This window comes from Cucumis melo, chromosome 6 (assembly GCF_025177605.1).
Source record: "Cucumis melo cultivar AY chromosome 6, USDA_Cmelo_AY_1.0, whole genome shotgun sequence".
Taxonomy (NCBI): Eukaryota; Viridiplantae; Streptophyta; class Magnoliopsida; order Cucurbitales; family Cucurbitaceae; genus Cucumis; species Cucumis melo.
In genome coordinates this window covers 4,205,551-4,222,863 of record NC_066862.1, presented here as the reverse complement: position 1 = coordinate 4,222,863, position 17,313 = coordinate 4,205,551, and the positions used below count along the sequence as shown (strand labels likewise).

At 31.3% G+C, this 17,313-nt stretch overlaps 3 protein-coding genes across 3 annotated transcripts; 2 read left to right on the top strand and 1 right to left on the bottom strand.

Annotated features, from left to right (window-relative positions):
- Positions 1–5,057: 5,057 nt before the first annotated feature.
- Positions 5,058–7,222, bottom strand: LOC103483720 (sugar transport protein 13-like). Its single transcript, XM_008440468.2, has 4 exons — positions 6,945–7,222; positions 6,532–6,857; positions 6,329–6,453; positions 5,058–6,248 (listed from the first exon to the last, which is right to left on the bottom strand). The coding sequence occupies exons 1-4, from the start codon at positions 7,075–7,077 to the stop codon at positions 5,306–5,308; spliced, it is 1,527 nt and encodes a 508-aa protein (XP_008438690.1). The 5' UTR covers positions 7,078–7,222; the 3' UTR covers positions 5,058–5,305.
- Positions 7,223–11,556: 4,334 nt separating this feature from the next.
- LOC103483719 (sugar transport protein 13-like) lies at positions 11,557–13,787 on the top strand. The gene is made up of 4 exons (XM_008440466.3): positions 11,557–11,889; positions 12,027–12,352; positions 12,433–12,557; positions 12,638–13,787. The coding sequence occupies exons 1-4, from the start codon at positions 11,754–11,756 to the stop codon at positions 13,584–13,586; spliced, it is 1,536 nt and encodes a 511-aa protein (XP_008438688.1). The 5' UTR covers positions 11,557–11,753; the 3' UTR covers positions 13,587–13,787.
- Positions 13,788–14,808: 1,021 nt separating this feature from the next.
- On the top strand, positions 14,809–16,573 carry LOC103484186 (sugar transport protein 13-like). The gene is made up of 4 exons (XM_008441149.1): positions 14,809–14,944; positions 15,021–15,346; positions 15,444–15,568; positions 15,658–16,573. The coding sequence occupies exons 1-4, from the start codon at positions 14,809–14,811 to the stop codon at positions 16,571–16,573; spliced, it is 1,503 nt and encodes a 500-aa protein (XP_008439371.1).
- Positions 16,574–17,313: the final 740 nt, after the last annotated feature.

Genomic DNA, 17,313 nt, shown 5'->3' with positions numbered 1-17,313 from the left:
GTGTGAAATGGCGTGAGGTATTTATAGGCCGAGGGACAATAGTATCGGACTGCACTTGTCAGGAGGCACGGCGAATGCCCAGCGCCAGCCCGTGCCCTACGCCAGTATTTGGCCACGTGGCAACATAAATAAATAAACAAATTTCATTGATATATAAATAGTTGGGTCTATATTTTTGGTTCCGGTTCTCCCATCATAAATTAATTGTCACCAAACATTTCTTATAAAAAGCACATCTATACGCTATTGTTAACATTCAAGGATAAGAATAAGAATGATTCATTTTGATCATTATTGGCATTTGGCAAGGCAAGATTATACGATACAATTTATACATAATTGAAATCTTTGTGTACTAAGCATTCTTCGATGATGGATTTTGAACTTTGTATTCTCAAACTAGAAGTTTGAAATTAATCAAGATATTGTAAAAAAATAAAAATTAACCGTTACATAGACACTAAATTTTATTTTAGTAAATTGTTCATCAAGTATGATAGTAAAACTTTGATTGAAAAAGAAGAGATCAAAGATTATAGTAAAATTGTTGGTACGGCAAAAACCTCTTAACTTTAAGATAGATAGTAAAACAATATATGTCAGGAGTTGTACTCATTTTTTTTTAATTTTTTAATATAAAAATAATTGAACTTTTTGACCTCAAAATTGGTAAAAGACATTTCTTAAATTTAGGATAGCTAAACTATATATTTATTCTTATATCACCAATTGAAAGTATATTTTAAGTTAGTAGGTGAAAGTAAAATATGATATACCATATTAAATTACAAATTGATCCAAAAGTTTAAGTTAACGAATTAAGATAAATCTATTATGATTATCATAAAATCTTAAAACACTAATCGACCAAAAACTAAAACTAGTGGAGGAAGGTAAATTTAATTATATGGATAAGTTTAACTAAATCCATAAAATTAACTACGAAACTAGACAATTAACTTCAATTGAAATGTTGTAAATAAATAGATTACTCGTTCAATTTTATACGGAAGGTGACATGTATTTCTAACAAATCTTGAACATACGAATCTTTACCTTTTAGTACTATCCTTCTAACTCTAATTATGATCAAGTTATTTTCATCTTCAAATCACATCGACATGTTCGATGGACTTTAACAACGGATTTATTGTACTATAAAATATATCTTTTAATACTCAACTCTTTGTAAAGATGGATCACTGTAAATTAAATGAGAAGTTTTGAATGTTTTGATAGCACTAATTTATCTGGTAAGTATTAAAAATAAATTAACCTTTATAACTATTTTAAATCAACCAAAAAGGACTGAACTTTAGTTGCATGGTTTCGTTAATTTTTCTTACTCTCCCATTATTTCCGTACTCTCCAAGAGTCAACTTAAAACCAATTAGTGGAATGTGGAGTCATAAGGTCATGACGAGACAAGTTTTAGTAATTTTAGATAAAAGTTCATTAATTATTATGGATTAAATATATCCACATGTCCAACTAGTTCTTTTTTTTTTAAAAAAAAAAATAATTTATTTTTAAAAGACCAATGTCTTCCAATACATTTTATTCTGACCTCTTGTAATAAATTTCCAACGCATTAACCAAACAATGATTATGTGCACCTCTTAATAGGAGAATTTCATTAGATAAATTTTATAATTTAATTTGTAAAAAAGAAAAAAGAAGAGAAAGGTTGGTGGTCGACGTCACCTCAAAAGCTCACCAAAATCTAAGTCTTGAGATTTCCCCACGAAATTGTTTCAAATGCTTCGTATCATATTGCACGTTTTGCTTTGGGACCCATTTATAATTCATAATTTTAAGTGGAGCAAATTAAAAAAAAAACACACAAAAAAGTTCTTAAAAAGATTCATTGGTTTGCTGAAAATGGAACTTTCTATGATGGGTTAGTTGAAATTTTTTAAAATATTTGAGGGCACAATCTCTTCCAATTTTCCATTTATTTGAATACTTGGTTTTGAGTATTTGGTGGATGAGAATAATTTTCAATCACAATTAATTATAAGCCTTTGAATCAATGTTAGTGTGTTATTGTGTTACTATTAGGTTACCACTAGGCTTATCCACCTTGATTTGACTTACCCTCTAATTACATCAAAGTGGATAAGAATTTTGGGGTTTTTTCTTGGATTAAAATTACACATTTAATCCCTTGAAAAAATGTAGAAATAGAAACTTGTTTTCTTACAAGTTCATTTTAAAGTTAAAACACGTCTTCAACGTTGAAAATTTGAATTATTTATATACAAGCATAAAATTTGTTGATAACTCTATATTATCGAAGTCAAAATATGGATAAAGGAAAACCCTATCAAAGCTTTGCATGACATCAACAATAATTTTGTTTAAAGAAAGAGAAGAATGTAGTCTACAAAAGAGAAAATTTGCAAATCGGAGTACAAACTATAATGATCTGCATTTACCTATCGTGATAATGATCTATCTATGAAGTCAATTTTTTTTTATTTTTCTAGTAACGTATATTTCTTTTAGCAACTTAATAATATAATAAATACATTATCAAAAATTTAAAAATAGAGGTTTCATGATTTTTTTCTATGAAAAATATTTTTTTTTCTAGTTTTGAAAATATCCTTTTATATTTGATTTTTCAAAAAAAAAAAAAAGAAAGTGGTTAATATTCATCCATTGTGTAGATAGTACCTAAACTGGCCTAACAAAGAAGATAAAAATTTGAAAATATTGAAAAAATATTTATCTACCATACTAAAATTGTGCGTAAATTATGTATAGCCTCGTGATATTTATTATTCGGGTAAATATTTAATAATTTTTATTATATGTGAAAATATTTTATAAAAGAATATTTTTTAAGAAAGAACTATTTACAATTAGGAAAACATCTAAAAGACAAAAGTTATTACAATTGATTTTCACGTTGTCAATTTTGTTGATATTATAACCTTTTTTTAATATTAATTTTATTGTAGCCTAAAATTTTAAAGGTAGATAAAATTATACTCTAAAACATTCCATCATCAAAATTTAGTTCTTAAATTTATCTAAATATTAAAATTGTACGCTCAAACTTACAATAATTTTAGAAATTAAACTTTTAAATAATAAAAGTTGAACCAACCCACTTGTAAAGTGTATTTTGAGAATCTAATTTTAATATTGATATAATTTGAAAGGATTTAATTTTTATAATTGAAAAGTCCCGGATGCAAATTTAAAAAAAAATACTTAAAATAGGATTTTTAAGTGTGTGAAAGTTGATAAAATAAAAATTGAACTTAATGTTCAATTTCTTAAATTTGAGACTATTTGTATATGTTGTGGTTGGAGATTGATTTGATCAAAAGCCATACAACTAATTATTTATCACCACATACAAATTCCCTATGAGTGTGGGTGGGTGAGTGGCTTGTGTCTTATATGCTTTATTATGACTATCTTTTTCTTTTGAGGGAACAAATTAATGGCCTCATTAATACAGGAAGCTATGAGCATTTTCTAAATTTAGGGGATAAGAAACCTTTTATTTTTTCAAAATTTTACTGTACTTCCATAATAATTTACCTTATCTTTTTCATTTTTCATATCTAACTTGAGAAATTACTACTAAAACAAAGATCTTTTAACCTTATATATCGATATTCAAGTTAAATGTTTGATTCTTTTTTCTTACTTTTTAAGAATTTCTTTCTTTACTTAAGGAACATATTTTTTGTTTTTAAAATCTGTTCAATAAAATATAATCTATGTTTTTTTTTTAAAATAATGCCATAGAAATCGAAGAAAAATTAAGGTATGATTTTTTAAAACTAACAAACTATAAACAAAATAGTTAGCTATTAATAGGCCTTTACTTCATTATTCATTTTATTTTGGTAATGGGAGATTTTAAAAAGGGTGTTTTTTAGTTCATCATTGTGAAGACTCCAACAAATGTTTTTTTTGGGAAAGTTGGCCCAACTAAGCATAATATTGTTAAGAAATATAACCTCAAGGTTCGATGTTGTAACGTAACCTTGATTTCTTACCTATTTAATGTATATGCCTTTAGCTCCGAGGACAAACTCGAACAAATGTTTGAATGCTTGGTATATTGTTTTAGTATTTTTTGAAATTTGTATGAAAAAATAGTCAATAGGTTTAAATTATAATTTTGGTTTCTCTAATTTAGAAACCATTAAAATTTAGATTTTATGAATCGATAAAACTTAGTGTCTTCATTAGATTAAAGTTGGATCTCCTATCTCCTTGTTGTACTAATAAAAGAAATTACAATTTATATCATAAGCTAATTAAACACATTATCTTGTATGATTTTTTATTCTTCAAGATGAAATTATTTAAATAAAAAATAATTTTCCACACAATTTTTTTTGTTTAAATACAAAACTTCTTTCTGATTTTGTAGTATTTAATTCATTTAAGAATCTTAACTAATTTCCTTTAAAAGAAATTATGAACAAAGATAATATTAAGATTAAATTACAATTCAATGTCTTACTATTTTAGGATTTTGTACATCTAACGACTCTAATTTTAAAAGATTTTAGTAGCAAGACTTTTAAACATGTATGTACCATCTAACTACGTCATTTAAGAATGATGTGATGTGTTAATTTAGATCAAACTTAATCATTTTTATTGTACAAGTGACAAAATCATGTCGAAAAGAAAATAGAAAGTTCAAGGATTTATTGAAAGTGGATTGTGGGCATATTATTTTGCAAGTCAAACGACATTTTAGAAACCTTGTATAACCTTATAAATATAGATATTTAGTAGACATTATAATAAAAAGATTTGTGGAGATATAGTTGGATATTACAATTGACAACATGATATTTACTCTAATATAATATCATTTATGCAAAGATCGTGGAGTAACAACCACATATTGTAGAAATCACTTGTATAATTATTGTTTGATTCTACTAGCTCATCCCATGATCAATGTTGAAAATATGAATGTCAATCTTAGTTATACAAAAAATTACAATAGAAATATCAATATGGAATGGATTTCAGCTGAAGTTAAAAAAAAATAATAATAATAAAAGAAAGTGAAAAGTGAACATTTTTATACTTCATAAATATTATACTCGTTCTAATGACATTATGTTTTTTGTATTCATGACTTTTCTTATGATGTAGCATCTTTATCTCTATGTTGAACTCACAGACACGAAGACATATCAAAGAGAATGCAGATACGTCTATAAAAATTTAATAGATACCTGTGAATTTGGCGTGTCACACACAATCATAAAAATGAAAGTTAAAAAGAAAACAACACACAATAGCTATATAATACTTAAACGGAATCCTTTGTGTCTGTGTTATCCATAAACCTCTTCCAGAACCAATGTTGCTTCCACACTTTCTCTGTCATCTCTTCGAGGGGAACACCCTTTGTCTCTGGCAACAAAAACAATACGAACAACGACATTACCAACACCCAACCAGAGAAGAACAAGAAGATCCCAAACTTCATATGGCACAACATCGACAAGAAAGATTGGGCTATCACAAACGTGAAGATCATATTCACACAAACAGTCACACTTTGCCCAGCCGATCGAGTCTCCAATGGAAAAGTTTCACTCGGAATCAACCATCCAAGTGGACCCCAAGACCATGCGAAAGACGAAACGAAACTACACACCATCAACACCACCACAATCGCCATCCCACGCGACATATCATTAGAGCTATCCTGGAGTTTTAAGCCTAATAAAACTGCAATGATCGTTTGAGAGACAAACATTTGGATTCCAGCTTCTAATAACAACATCCGTCGTCCGATCTTGTCGACCGAGTAAATCGACACCAATGTAGAAAGGACATTGACGGCCCCTGTTATGACAGAAGAGTACAGAGCCGCATCGTTACCGAAGCCTACCGTGTTGAACAAAACTGGAGCGTAGAACATAATGGCGTTGATGCCGGTGAGTTGTTGGAATATTTGCAACATTATGGCAATGACTAAAGGTGGGCGATTCTGGCGCATGAGGAGGTTTTTGAAAGGATGTTTCACTTCTTGAGCAATGCGACTTGCTTCCAAGATCTCCAAATACTCTGGCTCAACATTCTCTGTTCCTCTGATTTTCTTCAACACTGCTTTTCCTTTCTCCAAATGACCTCGTTCGATCAAACTATTTGGAGTATCATCAACCAAGATTGCACCAAGGGTTAATAGAAATGCTGGAACGCCAGCCAGTGCTAATGATACCCTCCATCCCCATCCTCCTTCAATTCTGTTATATCATTTCAAATTTCTTAATTTTAGATTTCATACACATTTCAAATAGAGAGAGAATTCTTTTAATTTGCTTACTTGGATGTCCCGTAATTGATAAGGTTTGCCAACAAAATCCCGATGGTAACATCGAATTGAAACAATATATTCAAAGCTCCACGAATTCTCGTTGGCGCAATTTCCGATAGAAACAACGGCACCGCCTATTTTACAACATTAAGAGTAAGAACAGATCAAAAACAGAGCAACACAGAGCAGAGGAAGAACGGAAGAAAACAAACCTGGTTGGCAAATCCAACTCCACAACCCAAAGAGATTCTTCCAAGAATAAGCATGATGAGATTAACGGCGGAGGAATTCAAAATGGTTCCGACAATGAAGAAAATTCCGGCGATGAGCATGGTCTGTTTCCGGCCGAGAGCTCTAGTGGTGTAAGAAGCGAAGAATGTGGCCGTTAACGCCGCGAGATAAAGAGACGAGGTGAACAACTGTAAGTTTTCATTGTCGTATTTGCAGTAATTGCTGTCGTCTCCTTGGTGTTGTTGAGTCCTTTCATACACTACCGGAAAAAACTCCTTAAGGAATGAAGGCATCGACGTCACTCCCCCTGTTCCGACATGTCGAATTAATAATCCAATCCATTAAAAAGAATTAATTAACACAAGTAAACAAGAAATTAAGAGTAATTAAGTACCGGAAACGCCAATGTCGTAACCGAACATGAGGCCTCCAGTAGCGGCCATCATACAAGAAATGATAACCACCGGAGTTATCTTGGCCTCGAACTCCACGGTGGTCGAAGCCACCGCAAATCCTGCCGCAGGCATCCTGTTTTGAGTTGACGGAACAAAGATATAGTGGGGGATATGGAGATATGAGGATATGGTGAAATCAAAAGATTTTTATAGAGCAACAAATGGTAGGATCAAAGACTTGAATTGGGGTGATTCCAGCTCTGCATGTGCTAAATTTGAGGCCTAAATTGGCTAAACCATGGATTATATAACTGTAATTTAGAGCATCCCATTTTTTTCTATCTTCTTTTTGAGTAAAAATAATTAATTAATAAATAGTCCTCCAACTTTGAATAATACATTGAAAATTCCCATCACTAGTTAACTTTCATTCAAGGACTAAATTAATTTTATTTACACAAAAGTTTAGTAACAAAAAGTAAAATCTAAATTTGTTGATACTGTTGGTTGTGGTTTATCTTTTATCTCTTATGTCTATAAATGGAGTGAGATCTTAACCTTTTTGATAAAAAGTTAGTATGCATAAACCTTCTTAACCATTACAATTAAACCCACTAAACCTTCAGCAAACAAAATTCAAGATGTATTGTGTGATTCTAACTTTTACACCCAAAGGAAGGTATTACTGTTTGGTTTACTTATAACACAAACCCTCTCATTTCTAAAAATAATATTCGGATATTTCCTGAACCACACAAAATATACTTTTTTTTTTTTCCTTTTTCAAACATTCGACACACGATCTCTGCCTAAACCACATGCTTTTATACCATCTTAAATCATTGATGGACAAAAAAAATTTAAGTTGATTGATGAAGATACGTTTAATATTATATTATCCAACACAAGCTTTGATGGACATTAGAGATATTATTTATTTTCTAGGGACTAATTTTCTACAAGTTTCCTTGACACTAAGGTACGATAGGGTTAGGTGGATTGTCCTATAAGATTAGTCGATGTATACAGAAGTTGATTTGAACATACATGAATACAAAGAAAATAGAGATATTATTGATTAATGTTGATGCTTTTTCAATAAAATTTGGATTGATGAAAGGGAGAAAGAGAGAAAGAATACTTTGGAGAGAACCTTTTTGGGTAAGGAAAAAAAAAACATTGAATTTTGGAAGTTGGAATTTTTATCTTAACTTTTTAATGTGATTCATGTACATCTAAAACTTAGATAGTTCATCCCTAATTTTAACAAAAGCAATGTAAAATATCTCTTAAAACTCACTAATTGATTTTCAATAAAACTTTGGTCTTTGTTTTTTGTTTTTTAAATAGAACATGGAGACTACTTTTATGTTATATTATCTAGAAAAGTAAAATAAAAGGAAATATCTTTCCATTCAGATGTGTTATGAATAAATATTAAGAAAGTCCTAAAAATGGTGAGAAAGCAAAATATAATTTTTAAAAGACCAAATAAAGATAAAAGTTACTTTTAAAGAGGGTGTCAAAGTGATTATAATATTATAATTATTAATATAAAAAATTATTTTAAGTGACAAAATTTCTAACTATATTTATAGATAAACATAAATAGTTATATATATTAATCTATCTCAATTTATCGTATATAAAATTTTGATATTTTTATATATTTTATAAATATTTTAATTTATTTTACTATAATAAAAAATAGCGACCATGTATGAACTTCTATTTTTTGAAGTACAACTCTAAAGAATAAAATCTAATACGTTGGAATGACATGGAGTAAACAGGGGAAAATCCATATCCAAAAATTCATCACTTTAATCTCAATCCAAGTACTTTCTACGTGGAGGAGCTTTCCTTAGTCAACGCTTCAAACATTTTTTTAAAATAAAAAGAACATTTTAAATATTATTTCAAATAAATGTGAATGGAAGTTTCCAACATTCCCATCAATCTAATTAGTCTTATTTATTATTATTTTAGATAAAATATTATAACGAACGTAAATATAATTCAACGATTAAAAATTTAAATCTTCTATCCAAAATACAAAAAATAGTGCGTTGAAATCTTTCATATCGGATAGCGGCGAAGGTCTGAAACATGCATTTACCATTAAATTAACAAAGTTGAGAAGGAGATACTCAAACCCTTGAACCTATGCTAAATCCATTAATAACTGATTAAGAGAATAACCTAGTCGATGATGGGATAGATTTTTATTATACATCTTTGACAAAATTGGTTGTAAGATAAAAAGATTCAAAACATCTTCACTACATACATACATATGTGTATAGCTTAGTTAATTAGAAGCATTCCTTAATTAATTAACATAGAGTCGTTTAATGCATCATATCTTTAATTAACATAAGTTTTTCTAATGAAACTTACGTCACTCTCTAATGCATCATATCTTCTATTTTAGTTGTCAATGAAACTGCAAAAATTCCCTTTGTCTACCCTACTTCTTACCAAACACAAACTCATCACCAAATTTTGTCCCTTTTGTCTCCAAATTAAATTTCTGTTCACATACAAATTTTGAAATTAATATATATATATATATATATATATATATATATGCACTTTTTTATTTTTATTTTTTTTTTAATTTTTACGACTTGCCATTGATTTGACCGATCAGAAATTTTCAAACACACATTTATATATTTAATTTTAAGATATAGTGCAAAAATCATCTCTAAAATATTACGGTAGTTGTAATTACACCTTCAAACTTTCAATAATAATCAAACGCGTAAAATATTTGGTACATGATACAATTTATTTTTTCAAATTCTATAATTTAATTTGGTTACAATTTAGGTCGTTTAGATTTGACCAAACTTAACAACTCCAATCATGGGTTTTAGATTTTGCTATTTTTTCTAAGGTGCTTTGGTTACTCTACAAAAGTTACGTTTAAAAGAAAAAGACGTGACCTAAAAAGGAAGAGGAAATGAAAAAGATATCGCAAATCTGAATATTTTAAATTTTGACGTATTATGTTACATTTATGAAAATTCCCAACATTTTTAGATTTTATTATAAAGTAAATACTTTTAATTTTTTTCTATATTTATAAGAGCTTCATCAAATTATATGGAACATTTACGAGGTTAACTAAATTTTAACTTTGTTCAAATCATAACATCAATTTTGTAATTTAACATAAATTGTTAAATTACAATTTATTTATTACACTACGAGAGTTTGTGTCTATTTAAACATCAATTCTGTAATTTAACATAAATATCAATTTAGTTATTACCTCATCGGAGTTTGTGTCTATTTAATTCTTAAATATAAAAAGATAATTTTATTTCTTTTAACATTTGTATTTTCTAGAATTGAAAGCTTATAAGGTTACCTCCAACACAAATGGTTATGGGTATAGTTTCTTCATTCAAAACACTGTACAAATCTATATAAGGGTAAGAAGGGAGCCGATAAATTTTAAATTTTTGTCCATGTAAAATTCTTAAACTTTAAAAAAGATTCATAATAGATTTTTAAGTTCTTGATTTTTGTCTATATAAAATGCATCCAATAATTATTTTGTATATTGAGTTTTTTTTTTCTTCTTTCTATTAAACATTAAATAAGTTTGAGTTTCTGTAAATATGGAAGATTTGTTCGACATTAATATACATGTAATCAGAAGAAATTTGAAAGTTTCATTAGAAAAAGCAATAAAACGGTCCATTCACAAACATTTTTATACTTTTGGGATTTCTTAAATTTAAAATTGGAAAGTTTATATAGACTAAACTTGCTATTGAATCTAAATTATTATTATTATTTTTATATATTTTGTAAGTATTTTTGTTATATCTGTTATTTTATTAGTTTATTCAATTTTTTATAAAATAATTTACCTAGGTTATATTGCCCTTTGTCCCAACAATAGTATTTTCTTTCTAAAAAACTACAAAGGGAAAAGAAATAACTTATGTATGTATATGTGTGTGTATATATTTAAGAAGAAAAGAATAAAGAACAAAAGAATGCATAAGGTTGAGTTTCAAATTTGCAAGCTTGGAGCTAAGCTGCAAAAGAAGAAACCCCAAACGGTCTCTAAAGCAAAAACCAGCGATGAACAAAATAAAAAATTTTTAAACTTCAACAACAAATTGGCCTGACCCCTTCTTAAATTTGGTACGATAATATGTTCTTCTAAAGAAAAATAATTACTGAGTCATACAACAAAATTGAAGGTTTAGATGATACATGGAATATTTTAATTTTAGGTAAGTTATAAGAACAAAAACAAGACCTTTTTAAATGGCAAAAGAGTTAATGAGAAACAAAATAAAAGAAGAGTTTTTAAATGGTAAAAGAATTATGTGTTCGGATATTATTTCCCATTTTTTATGCAGAAGAAACAGAATGATTCCTTAAAACCATGACAAACTTGGTCAAATTTAAATATTGGAACGTTTCATTTGGCATTAAATTGTGGATATGGATAAAAGTTTGTCCAAGTCATCTTATACTCTCTACCCATTTACTCTCATTCTTAAATCTCATAATTAATTTTACTAAATATAGTCTCCTTTTCCCATTTTAAAAGATAAACATAATAATTAAAAAAAAAAAAAGGACCTTACTATGTTTTTGAAACGGTTGTTTTCTCCATTATTTTACCATCAAATCTAGCACTTGAACAGTCCATCCTTCATTCTTTTTCCTCTCTATAAATATAATTCAAATTACTCCCCATAGTTTTAACAATCAATCACTTTCTTCAATCCAATCCCCCACAAAGAGGAAAGGGAGTTACTAGAATTTTATTAATTATGCCAGCAGGAGGATTTACTGCGGCTCCGTCCAGCGGAGTCGAGTTCGAGGCCAAGATAACTCCGGTGGTTATCATTTCTTGTATGATGGCTGCCTCCGGAGGTCTAATGTTTGGCTATGACATTGGAATTTCAGGTTAGCTCGTTCATAATATGAATCTTTAAAGTCTTCTTTAATAACTATTTCATTTTTACCTGGATCTAAGCACACAGTAAAAAGTGGGAATTTTATTATTGCTTTTCCTTACGGGGAAATTCCACATGTCAAAACAGGGGGAGTGACGTCGATGCCTTCATTCCTAAAGGAATTCTTTCCGGTTGTGTATAAGAAAACTCAACAGCATGCAGCCGACGACAGCAATTACTGTAAATACGACAACGAAAACTTACAATTGTTCACATCTTCTCTTTATCTCGCGGCGTTAACAGCCACGTTCTTCGCTTCATACACCACTAGAGTCCTTGGACGGAAAAAGACCATGCTCATCGCCGGAATTTTCTTCATCTTCGGAACCATTTTGAACGCCGCCGCTGTTAACCTCCTCATGCTCATTCTTGGAAGGATCTCTCTGGGTTGTGGGGTTGGATTTGCCAATCAGGTTTATTTTTTTCCATTCATCCCTCTGCTATGTTTTCTACTCTGCTTTGCTCTGTTCTTACTCCTAATGCTGCAAAACAGGCGGTGCCGTTGTTTCTATCGGAGATAGCGCCGACGAGAATTCGTGGAGCTTTGAATATCTTGTTTCAATTCGATGTCACAGTTGGAATATTGTTTGCAAATCTTATCAATTACGGCACATCCAAGTAAGCAAACGCAAAAATTCTCTCTCTATTTGAAATGTGTTGTGAAAAATCAAATTAAGAATTTTGAAATGATATGACAGAATTGAAGGAGGATGGGGATGGAGGGTATCACTAGCATTGGCTGGCATTCCGGCATTGCTATTAACTCTTGGAGCATTCTTGGTTGATGATACTCCAAATAGTTTGATCGAACGTGGTCATTTGGAGGAAGGAAAAGCAGTGTTGAAGAAAATCAGAGGAACGGAGAATGTTGAGCCAGAGTATTTGGAGATCTTGGAAGCAAGTCGCATTGCTCAAGAAGTGAAACATCCTTTCAAAAACCTCCGCATGCGCCAGAATCGCCCACCTTTAGTCATTGCCATATTGTTGCAAATCTTTCAACAATTCACCGGCATCAATGCCATTATGTTCTACGCTCCAGTTTTATTCAACACGTTAGGCTTTGGCAACGACGCATCTCTCTACTCTGCTGTCATAACAGGCGCTGTTAATGTCCTTTCTACATTGGTATCGATTTACTCTGTCGACAAGATCGGACGACGAATGCTGTTATTAGAAGCTGGAGTTCAAATGTTCATTTCCCAAATGATTATCGCGGTGGTGCTAGGCGTAAAGCTTCAAGATAACACAAACAACATGTCACATGGGTTGGCCATTGTGGTGGTATTGATGGTTTGCACTTTTGTTTCGTCTTTCGCTTGGTCTTTTGGTCCACTTGGATGGTTGATTCCGAGTGAAACTTTTCCATTGGAGACACGATCAGCTGGACAAAGTGTAACGGTCTGTGTGAATATGTTATTCACTTTCGTGATAGCACAATCTTTCTTGTCGATGTTGTGCTATATGAAGTTTGGGATCTTCTTGTTCTTCTCGGCCTGGGTGTTGGTAATGTCGTTGTTCGTGATGTTTTTGCTGCCGGAGACTAAAGGGGTTCCAATCGAAGAAATGACTGAGAAAGTTTGGAAGCAACATTGGTTTTGGAAGAGATACATGACTGATGTGCCTGAGAAAGGAAAGGCTTCAGCTTGATTTTTTTTTCCCTTTTGGCTCTAATTTATTTTTACAGTTTTATTTTGCAAATGTTCTCTCTTGCCTCTTATTTTGTTGGCCAATTATGGTTGTGGGGGTGAGACAGTAGAACTGAGGAAAATTTATAGTATTCATTTGTTTACTTGTTTCTTGATGAAATTCGATATTCGATATAGTAGACATGATTATTTATTTCTGTAATCTTTTTTCTTTCTTCCTCTCCGTTTCTTTCTTGTTTTGGTAAGATTAGATGTCCATATGGGATTCATGGAAACACATAAATAACCAATCAAATATAAATAATGGACATTTCACCCATTGTGATCTTGAGATTTTTATAGACATTAACATTCTAAACCTTGATTTATAATATGATTAATGTTGCATGGTTTTTGGCACGAAGGATGTAATCATCTCCATGGAGTACACAAACTATCCGTTCAAGAAAATGTAAGTCAAAATGAGCAATAAAACAAACTCACACCATAGGACTCAAGTAATCATGAGAAGATGAGATTTTGAGTAAGGTCCAAAATGACATGCTCGCCCTCATCCTCGACCAAGGACAAGATCGTCGTTTGATGGAAGGAGAGCATGTTTGGACCTCTAGGAAGAGAACGATAGTTTGGATCAACAGTTGGAAAAATTAGAAAATGTGTCCTTCCTACGGAAAAAAAATCCGAGGTAATTAAAAATGTTGAGCTTTTCTCTCTATCTATTTATAGTTAGTCAGTAACATTTAATTGTGAATATGAAACTCTTAAAGGACTTCAATTATTAACTGTTTGATTAGAATTGTAAATAGAATTGTTATAATCTCCAATAGAACAATACATCAACCCCTTAGAACAGAGTACAGGAGGTAATTATAAGGAATGAGTAAGCATAACAATTCAAAAGGGTTGGTACATTTTGCATAAATTCAACTTCTTCCACCATTAATAGACACAAACGACATAGATTATATAAGAAGAAACATATATATATATATATATATATATATATATATATATATATATATATATATATATATATATATAAAACAAGAAATTGAACTCAGCTGTCTATGACTCTGTACACATAGTTGTCAAATCCATTCTTGGCCAATTCACTTCTCAAATTTAGTAAAATAAAAAAGTTGTAACGCTCTCAATTCAATAGATCTTTGATTCTTCACACTTATATATCAATCGCCAATATCAAAGGATTATACTCAATTACGATGACTACGACGGTAAAGTATGCGGTGGCTTCGTCCAAAGTTGAGTTTGAAGCCAAGGTAACTCCGGTGGTTCTCAATTCTTGCATAATGGCCGCCACCGGAGGCCTCATGTTCGGTTACGACCTTGGGATTTCTGGTAAGTGATCGTGTCATTATTTTTCTAACTTAAACTTTTAGGTTAGTCAGATGATTTACCGAATGTTCTGGTGCAGGGGGAGTGGTGTCGATGCCTTCATTTCTTAAAGAGTTCTTTCCAGAAGTGTACGAAAGAACACAAAACAAAAAAGGAGACGACAACAATTATTGTAAATACGACAACCAAGAGTTACAAATGTTCACATCATCACTTTATGTTGCTGCTTTAATATCAACATTAATAGCAGCTTACACATCAAGAGTTTTGGGTCGGAAACAGACAATGGTGATTGCTGGGATTTTCTTCATTGTTGGAACTATGTTAAATGCTACTGCCATTTCACTTTGTATGCTCATTTTTGGAAGAATTTGTTTGGGTTGTGGAGTTGGATTTGCAAATCAGGTTAGAAATTTCTTGGAATTTGTGGAGACGGGATGTTTATTCTCTTTTTTGTTACATTAGAAATTCTGTTTTTTCTTAATTCTTTGGTTGTTGATAGGCGGTGCCCTTGTTTCTGTCGGAGATAGCGCCGTCGAGGATGCGGGGAGCTTTGAATATGTTGTTTCAATTTGATATTACGGTTGGGATTATGTTTGCTAACCTTGTCAATTATGGCACATCCAAGTAAGTTTAAACAAAGTGTTAAATTTTCTCAAGTTTTCTTCTTTTAATTTTGTGTAATTGCTAACGAACCCCCAAGCTTGAAATATTAGGATTCAATGGGGATGGGGATGGAGGCTATCAATGGCATTGGCTGGGGTTCCGGCGATGCTATTAACCATTGGAGCTATCTCAATTGATGATACTCCAAATAGTTTGATTCAACGTGGCTATTTAGAGAAAGGAAAATTGGTTCTAAGCAAAATTAGAGGCACTGACAAGATCGAGTCAGAGTATTTGGAGATTGTGGAAGCAAGTCGCAATGCTGGAGGAGTCGAAAATCCTTTTGCAATACTTCTTATCCGCCAAAATCGACCCCCATTAGTCATTGCCATACTTTTTCAAGTTTGTCAACAACTCACGGGAATGAACGCAATTATGTTCTATGCTCCAGTTCTGTTCAACACGTTGGGTTTCGGCAACGATGCGTCTTTGTACTCCTCTGCGATAACAGGAATCGTTAATGCCATTTCTACATTAGTCTCCATTTACATGGTGGATAAGGTCGGCCGAAGACTCCTGCTGTTAGAAGCTGGAGTTCAGATGTTCGTCTCTCAAACCATCATTGCGGTTGTGATGGGATTAAAACTCCAAGACGACTCTAATAATCTATCACAAGGGTTGGCGGTTTTGGTGGTGTTGATGGTATGCACTTTCGTTTCGTCGTATGCTTGGTCTTGGGGACCGCTTGGATGGTTGATACCAAGTGAAATCTTTCCATTGGGGACACGATCGAGTGGGCAGAGTGTGACAGTTTGTGTGAATATGATGTTCACTTTTATGATAGCTCAATCTTTTCTGTCCATGTTGTGTTATATGAAATATTGGATATTCTTGTTTTTCTCTATTTGTGTGATTGTAATGTCATTGTTTGTGTACTTTTTGGTGCCAGAGACAAACGGTGTTCCCATCGAAGAGATGACTGAAAGAGTGTGGAAGCAACATTGGTTTTGGAAAAGATATATTTGATAATGTGGTTGATGAGAGGAAGTATTCTTTTTGAATCTACTATATATATTATCATTTGATTAGAGACATGTCTTGTATTTGAGAGTCGATTTGCATAAGCCAACGTTATGGGATGGGGTTGAGAATCGGAAAAAAAAGGGCTTAAATTTAGATTTTATTTATTTGAATTACACTGTAATTATTAGTTATTGATGGTAAATGTGAAACAAATTGTTTTACCATAATGTCCAAACTTCTTTGTTTATAATAAATAACATATAACTTTCTAACGAAGAAAACTCAAATTTTATGAAGACCTAAACTTATATCATGAGACCAAATTATTAATGTGACTTTGACTCAATTACACTTGTAAGATATATATTGATATTGAATATTGATTATTACTTTATATCTTTGATAATCGTTTGTTTCTTGGGTTAAAGACATAACATTAAGACTAAACGTCGAGTTCATGTATTTTTCTAATCCAAGCAAGAAAAGTCAGCGGCTTTGACTGTTCATTGGCAAAGGAAGTAACCAAAATTTTCTTTTATTGTATTGATAACTTGTGTACCATCTGACTGTTTCATTCAAATTTCAATGGCCGCCCTTGAATTTTTACATCTCTCTCTCTACCATTGTTTCTCTGTTTCTTTCACTGTTACGCACAAACTCAGTCCCCAAACAACGCAATCAAGTGGGGTTAATCAATCATTGCTGGATCCTACGAATTCTGGGTTTCTGCAATGAAGGACATC

Coding starts and splice junctions, on each gene's coding strand:
- LOC103483720 (XM_008440468.2), bottom strand. CDS start 7,077: ATGCCTGCGGCAGGATTTGCGGTGGCTTCGACCACCGTGGAGTTCGAG. Junction 6,858..6,944: donor TTACGACATTGGCGTTTCCG/GTACTTAATTAC, acceptor ATGTCGGAACAG/GGGGAGTGACGTCGATGCCT. Junction 6,249..6,328: donor ATCAATTACGGGACATCCAA/GTAAGCAAATTA, acceptor ATGATATAACAG/AATTGAAGGAGGATGGGGAT.
- LOC103483719 (XM_008440466.3), top strand. CDS start 11,754: ATGCCAGCAGGAGGATTTACTGCGGCTCCGTCCAGCGGAGTCGAGTTC. Junction 12,353..12,432: donor GGGTTGGATTTGCCAATCAG/GTTTATTTTTTT, acceptor GCTGCAAAACAG/GCGGTGCCGTTGTTTCTATC. Junction 12,558..12,637: donor ATCAATTACGGCACATCCAA/GTAAGCAAACGC, acceptor ATGATATGACAG/AATTGAAGGAGGATGGGGAT.
- LOC103484186 (XM_008441149.1), top strand. CDS start 14,809: ATGACTACGACGGTAAAGTATGCGGTGGCTTCGTCCAAAGTTGAGTTT. Junction 14,945..15,020: donor TTACGACCTTGGGATTTCTG/GTAAGTGATCGT, acceptor GTTCTGGTGCAG/GGGGAGTGGTGTCGATGCCT. Junction 15,569..15,657: donor GTCAATTATGGCACATCCAA/GTAAGTTTAAAC, acceptor TTGAAATATTAG/GATTCAATGGGGATGGGGAT.